This window comes from Platalea leucorodia (genome assembly GCF_965183815.1).
Source record: "Platalea leucorodia genome assembly, chromosome: 6".
Classification (NCBI taxonomy): domain Eukaryota; kingdom Metazoa; phylum Chordata; class Aves; order Pelecaniformes; family Threskiornithidae; genus Platalea; species Platalea leucorodia.
Window position 1 is genome coordinate 86,083,982 of NC_138828.1, and position 12,859 is coordinate 86,096,840.

Consider the following 12,859-nt stretch of genomic DNA (forward strand, 5'->3'; position numbering starts at 1 on the left):
ACTCAGCAACATCAGAGCAGAGGGGTTTTGCGCCTGTTTGTTTTCTGTGTTTCAGATGAGGACAACAAAGTGATCCTTTGTTCCAGTCCTCTATCAGAGGAGGGACCAAAGCCAGGCTTGGCAAGGAGGGAGAAAGGCTTTGGAGCCACACAATGACACACGCCCATGCATACATGCACAGGCAGGAACAATCCTGGCTCCTGCTTCCAAGGTCACCACTGGAAGAGCAAGCGGTATGGATACTGCGGCCCCAGGCATGGGATCCTGGACTGGGATCCATCGCCTTTCCCAGGGAGAAGGGGTAGGATGGCATCTGCAGACTGGGACTGCTCCTTCACCCTCCAAACCACCCCGCAGAGGAGCAGAGAGGGATGCAGGGACCCCGATGGCTGCCAGGTGTCAGACCACCTAAGCAAAAGTCATCCCAACTCATGTCCAACACCAGGAGAGGGTGGGCATGGGAGGAACAGCAGGCAGGGCCAAAATGCAGAGGTTAGGGAGGGAGATGATGGGAATTTTGGTTTGGCTTTCCAGGAACAAGCTCCCCCCTCCTCCACTCCCCAAACAAAGGGCAAAAGTGAAAGACAAACAAGCAGAAAATAATTAATCTGGGGTCAGACTGAATAATTCAATTCATTGCAGGGTGTTTTGTTTGCGAAATGTTTGTTTCAGTAAAGAAATATCAAAGTCTTCCACTTTGAAACCTCTGCAGCAGAGTGTTTTGGCTTTGCCATGTCCCTCTCCCCCTCTCATCCTTTCACCTCTCATTTAAACTGTTCCCCGAGTTTGATCCGAGTTTGCAGATGCTTTCAATAGGCTTCAAAATGCCTCAGGGAACAAAATATTTATTGCAGAGCTGGGGTCCCTCCAGCTGCAAACCTCTGTCTCACTCCCTCCTCCGACACAGCCCCGGGCAGCTGCAGGGACCTCCGCAGCCCCGTGCCGCTCCGCCACTGCTGGGGAGCAGCCCCCGAGCAGCAAATGCTGTGTTCACCTGTATAAAAGTGTGTGTGTGTGTCCCTCCATGGCTTTTGTCCCCAAAAGGCCGATTTGAGCAGGTTTCCTAACATCATGATGAATCCCTGCAAGGTCTGGGACAGCCACAGCCCCATCGACCTCAGTGTTTCCCCGGAGGGAAAAGCTGAGCCGCTCCACCCGTTCCAGCCTCAAGAGCACCGCAGGAAACCCGGCTCATTCCTTCTGTTGCCCACGACTATTTTTGGGGAAGAAGGCGCTGCCTTCAGGTCTGGGGACATTGCTAGGGAAATATTTTTCTGACCTTTGCTGGACATTTAAAAAAATAAAAATTACATAATGCAATACATGGTGTCATTTATTTTGGTTAAAGGAAAGTCAAACATGAGCAAGAGTTCACCTCACTTCACTTTGCAACGTAAGGCTGAGGGACCTCATTTTGGTGAGGCCGGAGGTGCCCCCCTTTACCTGCCCCTCCCTCGCTCATTGCCACAGCCCTCCTCTTCCTCACAGGCATCCTCAGAGGCCAGGAGGTCGCTCACCTCTGTCCTCTGCACCCACTGCCCATAAATGCCTTCCTGGATGTTTTGCTAATTGTTGGACCAAGCCTGAGTCCCCTAATGACGAGGTCTGCACAGAGGAATGGGAGGTGGGCTGGGTTTTCTTACAGACAGATCTACTTCTGCACATCCCAGCCAAAAGCTGCCTGGGGGAGCAAGTATCAAGAAGGAAAAGATACCCGGGATCACTGGCAGGCAACGCTCAAGAAGGGCTTTTGAACACGCAGCCCATGGGGCAAGCCTTGGGGATCTCGCAGAGGATCAGCTGGCAGCAACTCCTCCACCCCAGCACCAACCAGGACACCACCTTCCTCCCACCGGGACTCGGGCCGGGATGCTCCGTGCCATGGCTCCGGCAGCACAAAGAGAGGGACCGACGCTGCAGGAAGATGCATCTTCCCCCATCTGCAGCCCCAAACCCAGTAACGGCTCTCCTTGCTCTGCAGCATCTCCAGGGTGGTGACAGGTCCTCACCTCCACCAAGAAGCAAACAGTGGCAGAGAAATGCTGAGGATCTGTTCCCTGATGGGGGCCCCATTTTCTTGTTGTCACCTTCCAAAAATGCCTCTTTTGCCTCCAGGTCAGTAGGAAACCTCATTTCCTCCTGCCAGACAAAAGCCTGGCCACCAGGGCCACCAAAGGCCGCCTCTGGCTCGCAGAGCTCTAGCTCTAGCAGAGTCATGTCCCTGCTGCTGGGGGTACAACAGGTCCCTGTGACGGATCCCAACCTGCTGTGGACACGAGAGTGGTCCTAATTTTCAAAGCAAGTAATGGATGGAGAGCCAGCTGTACCGGGGATGAAACATTGATCCGTGTATGCCTCCATGGTGTATGGGTCTCCATCAGGACAAGGAGCACCCCAAAGTCTCGAGGAAGAACTTCAGAGCCAGGGAAAGAGCGTTTGTTCTATTAATTTGGACATAAAGCACACAAATTTCCAAAGGATGAGTGGCAGGGTGTAATTCAAAAGACAGATAGACAGACCTGGATCTGGCATGCCATCAGAAGTGCCTACAGCTTCTGCAGGAGCACTCAGATATTGCACTGACTTCAAAAACTGGCAAAGAGCAGAAAGTATGTTTGGACAAGAGCATCCAGAGCAAAGCTTTGGAAAGGATGAGAGTCAGTGACTGCTACTTTCCTTCCTCCCATCTCAACCTGCTCACGGGGAACCCACCACCAGCCCAGCTCTAAGTGGATACAGGCATCTGAAACGGGTCCCCTTGGCCCTTGGTGCAGCTCTCCCTCGCCCTGCTCCGGCTTGGAGCTGCTTGTGCCGGGGTGGGAGGGGATGGGGGGAGCAGGGCCAGATCCTGCGGCGCCTGCGGTGACGGGGTGCGGCTCACGGAGCGACGGTTTCCCCACGATGCATCGCCACATCTGAGGAGGGGATTAATTCTTGTTTGCAATTTAAACAGCTTCGCCGTGCCAGGGCACTGCATACACACAATACCAGAGCCTCCAGCCTCGCTCCAAATTAGCCTAATGAAGAGCAGGTTTTTGAGACAGGCTTGGAGAAGCAGCAGGCTGCCCCTCTCCTCCTACCTCTCCTGTCACCTTCTGCCACCTTTGACCACTCTATAGACATGATCGACACCAGCGTGGTGCTGAGCTCCATGTGCAAGAGGTCCCTGCATACCACAATACTCCTCTGCCTCCCAAAATACCCCAAAATACCCTGCCCAGCTGCCTTTGCCTCTGGGTGAGCATCTCCAAGAGGTCCCCCAGCAATGGATGGGGCTAAAGCACCACCTCAGCAGTGATGGAAGTTTGCACCTTTGGTTCCTCAAATGCAGGTGTAAATGGGATGATCCAGTACGGGGAATCAATAGGAAAACTCCCACCGGCAGCCACAGGGACAGATTTGCACTTCCAGGGCCATGCCTGGTCCCTAGTGCTAGCTGTACCCCAAACACTATGGCCTGATAAAAGTCAGTGCAGACATCTGCATCTTGGTTCGTTCGGTGCACACATGTCTACACAGCACCCATGATCTCTGGCTTGCACATCCCATGCCACCAACAAGTGTGTTCATGGTTAACACAGGTTAAAAGATGGAAAAAAAAATTTGAAGGACAATTTTTCATTTTCTTTTCCAAACTAACTGCAATAAAAAAGGTGGAAGCCAAAAGAAATTTGAAATACTGCCATTTTTGGAGCACAAACTTCAGAACAGCGTGAGCCCTGGGTTTCTCTTTCTTGCCTTGCCCTCACTTCCAGGTGCAACAAAACCTGGGGAAAACAGGGCAACAGTGAACGGGTCTCGGGGGAAATACTGAACGTGAATGAAATGCCGCAAAATTGACACCAAAAACATTCTTGATTTTTCACTGCTAGAAAGTGCCCAAAGAAAAGAAAAATCTGTTAAAAATATGCCTTTTCATTAAAAAGCCATGGCAATCTGATCAGAGCATTTCAAGCAACAGCGGGCATGGCCCTCTCTGCACCCAGCAGAGCCTTCGCCTGCGGCTCTTGTAAAGGATATTTATGGGAGGAAATTTTCCTCCCCTCACCTCCCTCAAAAAAGCAGCCACCGGGTTAATAAACTGCTGGCAAAACAAAGCAGGGGAATTTCCATTAAGCAGAGTAAAAGGGTAATTAGTGACTGGGCTGAAAGCGCCCGCCTCGTCCTGCGGTGCGGCAGCCAGCCCAAGCCCCGGCTGCGCTGGCTCCCCGCGAGAAAGCAAATTTGGGTCAAAACCCTGGTTTCCCAGAGGGAATTGCATTTCCCTCTTGTTACCTCCACCAAAGTCACAGGAGAAGGAGCAGGAGCGACTGCAGGTCTAGAGTGACCCCGGCAAAGGCACAAAAAAATCAGGGGTGGGAAACGGCGCTGGCAGATGAAGGTCAGAGGAAAGGAAACGTTTGGTAAAATCAGTTGCATTCAACAAACGGTTTTGCCATCAGAAAAAGGCAGCAGAGGGCTGGCGTGGAGATGGTCCTTCTGACGCTCTCGAAGAGCAGTATTGCACATCGGACGTGCTGCAGGTTGTTATTTTACTACACTACACCATTTTTACTGAAAATTGACCCAAAAATAAAAGAAAGGGGGAGAGTTTAAACTGTAGATTTCACAATATGCAAACAAAAAAAAAAAATTAGTCAAACCAAACTTAAAGTTGGGTAGATTTTTCTATTAAAAAATAAGAAATTATGTCCTTGCAGCTTGCTGGAGTTGGAGACGCAAAACCAGTCCACCCATCACTGCCCCATCTGTGGCTGTGGGTCAGGAGGGGGCCAGAAAAACCCTCTGTTGGGGGTCTTGCCCGCAGGTAAAGCAAACTTCACCTGGCCTCTGCCAGCAGGCAGCACCTTCCCCTCCTTCACGCATGCTCCCAGCCCTTGAATTCAGTCTGTGCCTGCCACCATGGGAGCAGCAAACCCATCCTTGGGTGCTTTGACCCTTTCCTGGGGATCCATCCCACCCACAGCTGTCTCTGCAGAGGGTCTCGTAGCCTTGGGAGAGGCGCTGGGTGCAGCAAAGGGACATCGCTCGCCCAGCATCACGCAGCTCATCAGAGGACCTGCTCCCCAGCCCTCCTACCCGCGTTATTCCCTGACCTCACTTTTCTCCCAAGTGCTTTCTATGCTAGGCTAGAAAAAGGGGTTTTGTTTTTTCATTTGCAGAAGTGAAGGTTCCCATTCCAAGACTCATTTTGGTGTGTTTTTTGCAGACATGCTCCAGTTACTTTACTGATACAAGATGAAGCACAATTGTAAATTATTAAGACAAATCCACAAATGGCAAGTGAAGGGAAAGCCAATTAGGTTGTCAGTAGTATTTTCTGTCTGGCGTTGCTTTTTCCTTTCAAGAACACTTGTTCACTTGGGCCAATGTTTTCAAACTCCACTGTTCAGTTCCTAATCAATACTGAAGCATCTCAGGACACGACGCCAGCGTCCCAGGGAGCTGAGCATATGAACTTCCCGCCTCTTGGCTGGTGGGGAACCCAAAAAAAATGGCTTATTTAACATGCCTCACTGCAAGGACTGCAGGGTGACCTTGCCTGAGAGCACCACCCTGGATCTCATCAGCGCTTAGGGTAGGTAGGCATGAGCAGGGCCAGCTGCAGCAGAGACCGCAACAGGCTGGAGTGCCACACCCATAGCTTTTGCTGAGCACTGGCCAAAATCTTGATTTTTTCCTTAGCCCAAAGCCTGAAAGCCTTGAACTGGGCAGAGGCTGCAGCATGCAACAGGCACTCCTGCTTAAGCAACGCCTGCTCAGCTGCAGGGAGGGTTTGAGTGGCACAAACCTAAAGCAGACAACCCGGCACGAGGGATGCAGCAAGGAGAGAGGTACAGTTCCAGCTCCAGCTCTGAATCTCCAGGGACAGCCTGATGCTGGGACCCCAGTCTGAGCCCACCTTGGGACACGACCGCAGATATCTGATGGCACGGATCAGTGGATCGTAAATTCCTCATGAATAGAAACACTGAGGTGCCACCAAGGAGATGAATAAAGAGCAGAAGCATTGACACCCACATTATACATCTTGCTTTTATGGGCAGTGAAAGGCAAGGCGGAGGCATACCTGAGAGGCAGATCTCTTAGAGAAAGCTCAGGCTTTTCTAGCCCGAGGCACCACACAGCACCCACAGCCTTTAAAACAGGGAGGAAGGAAATGCCAGCGCACGTTAAATACGCCAAAGGGAATAGGAGACCATGCAGAACTCCACCAAATGCCTCTGACAGCACTTTCAGCTGCTCCTGAGCAGGCAGGGTCACCTACAGATTTGTGCATCACACATGCACGCACCAGCACTGACAAGTCTCTGCCTCAAAGAGGACATGTCTGCTGGCCAAGAAACCCAAGGGCCATAGAAATGCAAAGCACCGGCAGGGCCAGTGTCACCAGTGTGGCCAGACACTTTCCAGCTCTGCTTCAGGAAGGAGGTGGATTGCCCAGCCTGGCCCACCTACCAGGGACAGCCGAGACCCCTCAAACTCATGGCATGGAGAAGCTTTCTTTCTGCAACAAGCACCAACACATTCCTCCTTCACTGACCCTGCTAAAGCATGCCCAGTTCCCACCACCATGGGATATTCTGCAATCACAGTCCCCACCGTGACCCTCCGCAGAGTAACTGGAGCTGCTGAAAGCAGCAGCTGGGTTCGGAAGCAGCAAAGCATCCTGCAAACAAAGCGCAAAACTGGGGAAAGGAGACCTGTCCATGTGGTTGTGGTAAGGACAACTGAGCCTCAGGGAACCTTTGCTTCCACCGTGGCCTTGGGCAAACTGTCCCATCTGCCAACATCTGTTCACCCTCTCCAGTGGTGGGGTAAGTCCCCTCAAGGCTGTCAGCTCTTGGGGGCAGTGACTGTCACTTCCAAGAGAGCATCCCGCAGGGCAGAGCCTTAAGGGGACAACTGCAAACTTTTTTCAGCCTCAGACCAAACCATGCATTTGAGGAAGAGACGCTGGAGGGAAGAGCCTGGCATGGAGACAGTCTGTCGTCTCTCCCGCAGAAAAGCAAATCTGATGCCTCATATTAAACGTAAGGGAAAAGGATGAGTTTGTGGTTGTTTGTTATGGTGTGGTGGAGGAGAGGAGGTGAAAACAGAGGTGGAAGCTGCAAAAAGGAAGGTTACAACCAGACATGACCTCACATCAGAGATCTGCATCGCTCTCCACCCCAGCCCTGTGCCTACACAAGTTCCCCCATATCACGCAAATAAGAAACCAGTGTCTTCCCACCACTGTGATTTTTTTCCATACCTGCACAGGAATAAGAGGCTCTTTGTCATCGATGTCAATTAGGACGTCATCCCTGGGCGTGAGGCTCACATCATCTGCAATCAGAGCGAGCACGAGCATGATCAGGACATCCAGCTGTTAGAAACCCCAAAGCCTAGCCACTTGGCGACCAAGCTCCAGGAGCGATCTCAGTCTTGCCCAGAGCCTTCACACCAGCCAAAGCTCATGTTCATGCGGGTTGGACACCTTGGCCCAGGGGCAGCCCAGCTCACCAACCGACCCAGACCTAAACTCTGCCTTGGCACCTCCTCGGCTTTTTGTATCAGACCTACAGCTGGGCTGAGCTAAAAGCAACGTATACAGCGACCCACAGCTCTCCTGGAGAAGGGCACGGGTGTGCAGCCAGCATGGTCCTCGTGGCCGCGTGTACCTGACTGCTCCTGGGGACCGTCCATCTCCTCTCGGTAGGGATCACAGTAGAAGTCCTCCAATGAGCGGATGGTGCACTGCCCCACCACAGGCCTTCGGCCGAATGGCCTGTTGTCGATGATTTTGACGATGATGGGGGGGCTGTACAGGCTCTCCTTGGGTAAACGCTGTGGGGAGAGGGGAGGGAACACGTAACTACGCAGGGCAGGGAGGACAGCTGCTCTGCACCTCCCCAAAGGGAACCGAGGGTGAGCAGGACAGAATTAGCTTCACCATAGGATGCATTTTTTTATGGGACCTCTGGAGGTCCTTCCCAACCAGCTCTTCTATGACCCCATCACTGCAGGGTGGGGACCAGGTCCTCACCACTTCCATGAAGAGCACGCAGACGTCAAAGTTGGGGTTCTTCTTGACGTTCTTGATGACACAGGACTGCACGAGCTGGCCTCCACACTCCACCAGTAGGCTGGGCGAGGTGACGCTGGCCAGCTGGTAGCTCTTGAGGTTCCTCAGCCCCCAGGCCAGGATCTGAAGGGTGAGGGGAACAGACAGCAAAGACTGAGCCAAAGGTCTGCCTCCAGATCTCTCACTGAGCTTCTCAGCAATGGAGGTAAACCTGAAGGTTGGCCCACGAAGGAGAGATGAATCAAGCACGTGGGACAGCTGATGTTGGGAGAAACCAGGTGGTACAGCAAGCATTTCTCTGTACGCACCAACACACCAGGTCCACAACCGCGTATCTGTTAATGGAGCATCTCTGTTTTGGAAAAATATCATCCTGGTGTGAGGCAGACTGTCCTTCTAAAAAGCAAGTGTGGGCCAGGGCTGTGCTCTGCCCTAGGACTTGACTCCTTGGTGAGACTCATTTTCCCAGCAAGACAACCTGGCTATGCTGAGGGAAGCCCTGGTGGGAAATAGGGACTAGTGACAGTCGTGTGATAAGAAGAGAGGACAAAATGGAAACTTATTGGTCCATTGAGGCAACTACATCCAGTAGGAGCGAAGGGAACGGTGGGTTTTCCAGGCAGGGCAACCCGAGAGCCAGGCTTGCTCTGTTATAATGGTTTAGAGAGACTGTTTTGGTTGATAAGCAATGGGCAGAACCAGCTCCCAGCACTGGCAGGACTCTGTATCCACAGAGTCTGGCTTGGGTCCCATTTCTGAGCCTCATCCCCCCATTAGGGACAGATGTGTTACCCTACGAGGGGGCGAGCTGCCTCGTGCGCTCCCCATCACTCACCTCGATGGCCGTGCGCTGCAGGACCGGTTTGATTCCTTGGGGGACCATGTAAATGTTGGGCTCCCGCTGGGGCGGGGGGTACGGCAGGTCAGAGTCCGCCGACTGTGGGGAGCAGAGATGCCAAGGGCACATCAGGTCATGCCCCGACGCGACACCAACCCCACCGCCTCCCCCTCCCCACGCTGCGTCCCCCCAGAGTCTCCTTCTTTCTGCAAAACCCATCTCCCCCCAGAAGTCCAGGACACACAGACAGGGGGAGATGAGGGATGGGGGGGTGAATGCACTTGCAAACTGTTTCTCTCCCTTTAATCTGACCCTGGAAAAGATCAATCATCTACAGCTGAGAGCGATCCCTGAGCCTTTCCCAGGGAACTAAGAGGGAGCTGCCCTCCATCAAGGTTCAGCCCCCTTTAGGGGAGGAGGGGATGAAAGCGCATCTATCCCACGCCAGGACCTCAGTGAGATCGTTATGCAGAGGCATGAGGAGAGGGGATGAAGAAGCAGCAGCAGAAGGTTAATTAGCGAAAGACAGCTCCTTGAGTTGGAGTGAGATGCTGTGACCAGCTCCCAAAGAGCAGCAGTTTAGTGGGGGCAGCACCGTGGCACGGAGGGTCGGCATCGCCTCCAGATGCAGGAAGGGGCTGTTGTTCATACAACAGCTCGGATATAAACCTTATCTGCCGGCCACAGGACAGGGCTCAGGTAAAGTTGTCTATGCACCGTGTATAAGGTCTCCATGAAGGAGATTTCCTTCAAGGTGAGACCAAATGTAGATGGCAGGGGAGGGATTCAAAATTTGCCCTCACAGAGGAGGAAAGCAGGGAGCCAGACTTCCCTGGCCGCTTGCAGAGGACGGGCTCTGAGCCCTCCCAGCGTTCGGGTTCTTCTTGACCTGCATCTTTGAGTTCAGAGTCACCGAAAAGGCAGGAATGAAAGCAAAACCTCTAAAAATGCAACCCTCAACCAAGGGCAGTTGGAACCAATTTAGCAGACCAGCATTCTTTTCAGACGGGAGTATTACTGCATTAAATTAAATGTGTATATGTATTTCAATTATAGGATTGGTTCAGGGTTATATATGGATGCATATAAATGCTCTACAAAAGGATTTTTCACGGTGGCATGTTAGACATACTAGACACTAAGCTTTAATTTTCATTGGCAATTGCTGGCGGCCGCTGAATCAAGCTGCTTGTTAGCTGAAGACTTTTGGTAACTCCATTTCAGGGCAGATGTCTGGGTTCCCACACGGGGCAGACGGTAAATCTGGGGCAGACAGGCCCACCTCCCGTGGTCCACATGCTCGCAGAAATGGCTAGCGTTAAGCAAGGAAAGGGAAGGTTACCTGGGAGGTGAGTGCCTAAGGAGAAGGGAGAGGTGCAGAGCATCCCCAGCATCGCTCGGGTGCTCAGCACTTCTGCTAACCCACCTGCTTACCCAGAGCCTTAATTTCAGACTCCTAAATGAGACATTACACCACCAGCATGAGCTGATCCTGCCTTGGGGTAGAGGGATAGACCAAATGGCCCTAAAAGAGCTATCCTCAACTTTTGTTTGTGATCTGTAGCACTTAGAGCACATCAAGGTGCCTAAGCATGGACTGAACCAAGAAAAGCCTCAGTCTTTCCTTGCTTAGTGACATATGTTCATTTCTAGCTTTAAATGTGCTTAAGTTGCACTTAAGTTGCGTAATAGAGATGCAGAAGTCACCTAGCCCATCTCCAAACCCCAAGGCAGGCTCAAACTCCACACAGCCCTCGTGAGACATCTGCACAGTCTGTTCCCAAAAAGGGAGATTTTTTTCCCTAACAGGGCACCTAAATCTTCACTGATGCAAATATCGTACATTGCATTTCCTTATGGTCATTGGACTACAGATCATTTCAATTCTTCTGTCCTCTGGCAAATCTGTATGGGAAAAGGGGAAAGCCTTGGGGAAAGAGCTCCTGCCTGCCCTGCGTCCTCCCTAGGTTCAACAGCAGCTTTGAAAGCCAACAGTGCATGCTTGGCTCCTAACACCGCAATGGCTTCAGCTAGTGCTAGCCATTTCTAAGTCCTTCTCAATCCCTGCTGCTCTCCTGGTTGTTTTGCAGTCGTTCTCCTGGGTCTCAGCTGAATGTACGAGCATTAAATATTTCACCCGTTGGGACAGAAAAGAGCAGTGAGTCCTGGGGATGAGGCAGGAGCAGGGAGGGTTCAGGGTGGTAGTGGGGAACAAGCAATTCCCAGACACAGCTCTCAACCCAGACACAGCCAGCTGGATGGAGGAGACATCCATGAAATGACCTGTGGGGCCTGCTGGCAGCTGGGATGGTTTGAGTGAGACAAATGAGAGGGAATCAGGGTGGAAGGGAGCTCTGGAGATCATCTAGTCCAACCCTGACTTTGATACAGGGTTGGAAGAGAGATGAGTGAAAGTCAGCACAGGTCAGACAAGTTAAAACAGTGGCTGGTAATGTCTCCCAGTTTGAGTGCACAGCTGGGCCATGTTGTTCCAAAGGGGGCTTAAATCCCAGTGCTTGGAGGAGATCTAGCCCCAAAAGGCTACTCCCATTTGCACCAAACAGAAATGCAGTAGAAGGAAGCCTGGTGCCAGCCTGGTTGTTCAGATACATCAGGAGCCTGAATGATGCATGTATGAGCCTGATTCTCCACAAGGCTTATTATTTACTGCTAAAGGCACTGGAGACCTCGGGCTGGCATCACTCTTTTGGCTGCAGCCTCAATGGGTTGGTCTGGATGGGGTTCCTGCAGGGCAGGTGGGTCAGGCCTGGCCATGTCTGAAGGAGCTGGTCTCTCTGAGAGTCTCTGTTGGGACTTTGCTTGGTTTCTGGGCAAAGGCAGAGGAACAGAGGAGAGTCAAGTGTTTAAGCATAAAAGGTACCCATTGGAGGAGCCCCTCGTAGAACAAGGCAGGGGTGCAGAGCTGCGGAGTGCCCCATCCAGAAATGGCAGTGGCAAGAAATGAAGGAGAAAGAGCAGAGAGATGGTTATGTTTACATGAGCTCATCCATCTCAGCCTACATGGAGCACAAAGATGAGCCTCACACCATCAGGAAAGGCTCCTTGAGTGGAAGAAACCCATCTTGCAAAAATGTGTTTATCCCATCCAACCTTGCATTGAAATGTGGCCAGGCTCTTTGCATGCCCCAGGTCCCTCCTAGCTCATCTCCCAGACTTTGGGGTTAGCTGGCTCCTAGGGCCACCACAACACTCAGATAGACATGCCCAGTGTTCAGCTCCCTGCCTTCTCCAAGATACCAGCCTACCCTGACGCTGCTTGGTTCAGCCTGTCATCTTCTCTGTAGGATGCACAAGGTCTGGGTAGCAACTTTGACAGGTTGCCCAAGCAGCAGCTTGGGATCCTGATGAGAGTATCTCCTTCAGAGCAACTGGAACAGTCCAGCACACGCCCCAGTTCATGGCGAATTCTCCATGAAAAGTTGCAAACTTTTCAACTGGGATTTCAGTTGAGGTCCAGCCAAAGGTCAGCCCAGCATTTTGGCTTTTGCATGCTTTGTTTGGAAGGGTTGAACACCAGTAGACCTCATGCACACACATCCCACAAAGGTTAAATATTACCCAGCATGCCCTGCCATCGGGAACACTCCCTGGGTTAAGCACGGAGCCCATCTACCCTGTCCTGCTGGGGATCACTCAGGTTACTAAAATCCTGATGGTATTGACTTGACTCATCTGAAAAGAAGCAGCTGCCCCATGAAGGCACCATTTTAACCACCTCCAAGATGAAGAGACAACTAAATCTCATGGACTCACCTCATCCAGACTGGAGGACAGCTCACTCTGGAGAAGAGAAGAGCACAGAGTTAGAGCCATTCTCATCCATAAGCCCATCCTAGGGCTTATAATTGTAGCTGATAACTGAATAGAAAAAGGATGTTTTCCAAGTTCCTGCACACCACCACCCCCAAGCTTGAGAAGAAATCAGTGTAGGT

At 51.9% G+C, this 12,859-nt stretch overlaps 1 protein-coding gene across 3 annotated transcripts in view; it reads right to left on the reverse strand.

The window, feature by feature from the left end:
* The window catches only part of DYSF (dysferlin), a 106,454-nt gene that overhangs the window by 48,521 nt on the left and 45,074 nt on the right, over positions 1–12,859 (reverse strand). For all 3 annotated transcript variants that reach the window (XM_082315929.1, XM_082315930.1, XM_082315928.1), the window contains exons 35-39: positions 12,681–12,707; positions 8,904–9,005; positions 8,030–8,191; positions 7,665–7,830; positions 7,256–7,329 (exon numbers count right to left, since the gene is read on the reverse strand). In XM_082315929.1, the coding sequence (XP_082172055.1) occupies positions 7,256–7,329; positions 7,665–7,830; positions 8,030–8,191; positions 8,904–9,005; positions 12,681–12,707 (531 nt within the window). The remainder of the gene's footprint in view (positions 1–7,255; positions 7,330–7,664; positions 7,831–8,029; positions 8,192–8,903; positions 9,006–12,680; positions 12,708–12,859) is intronic.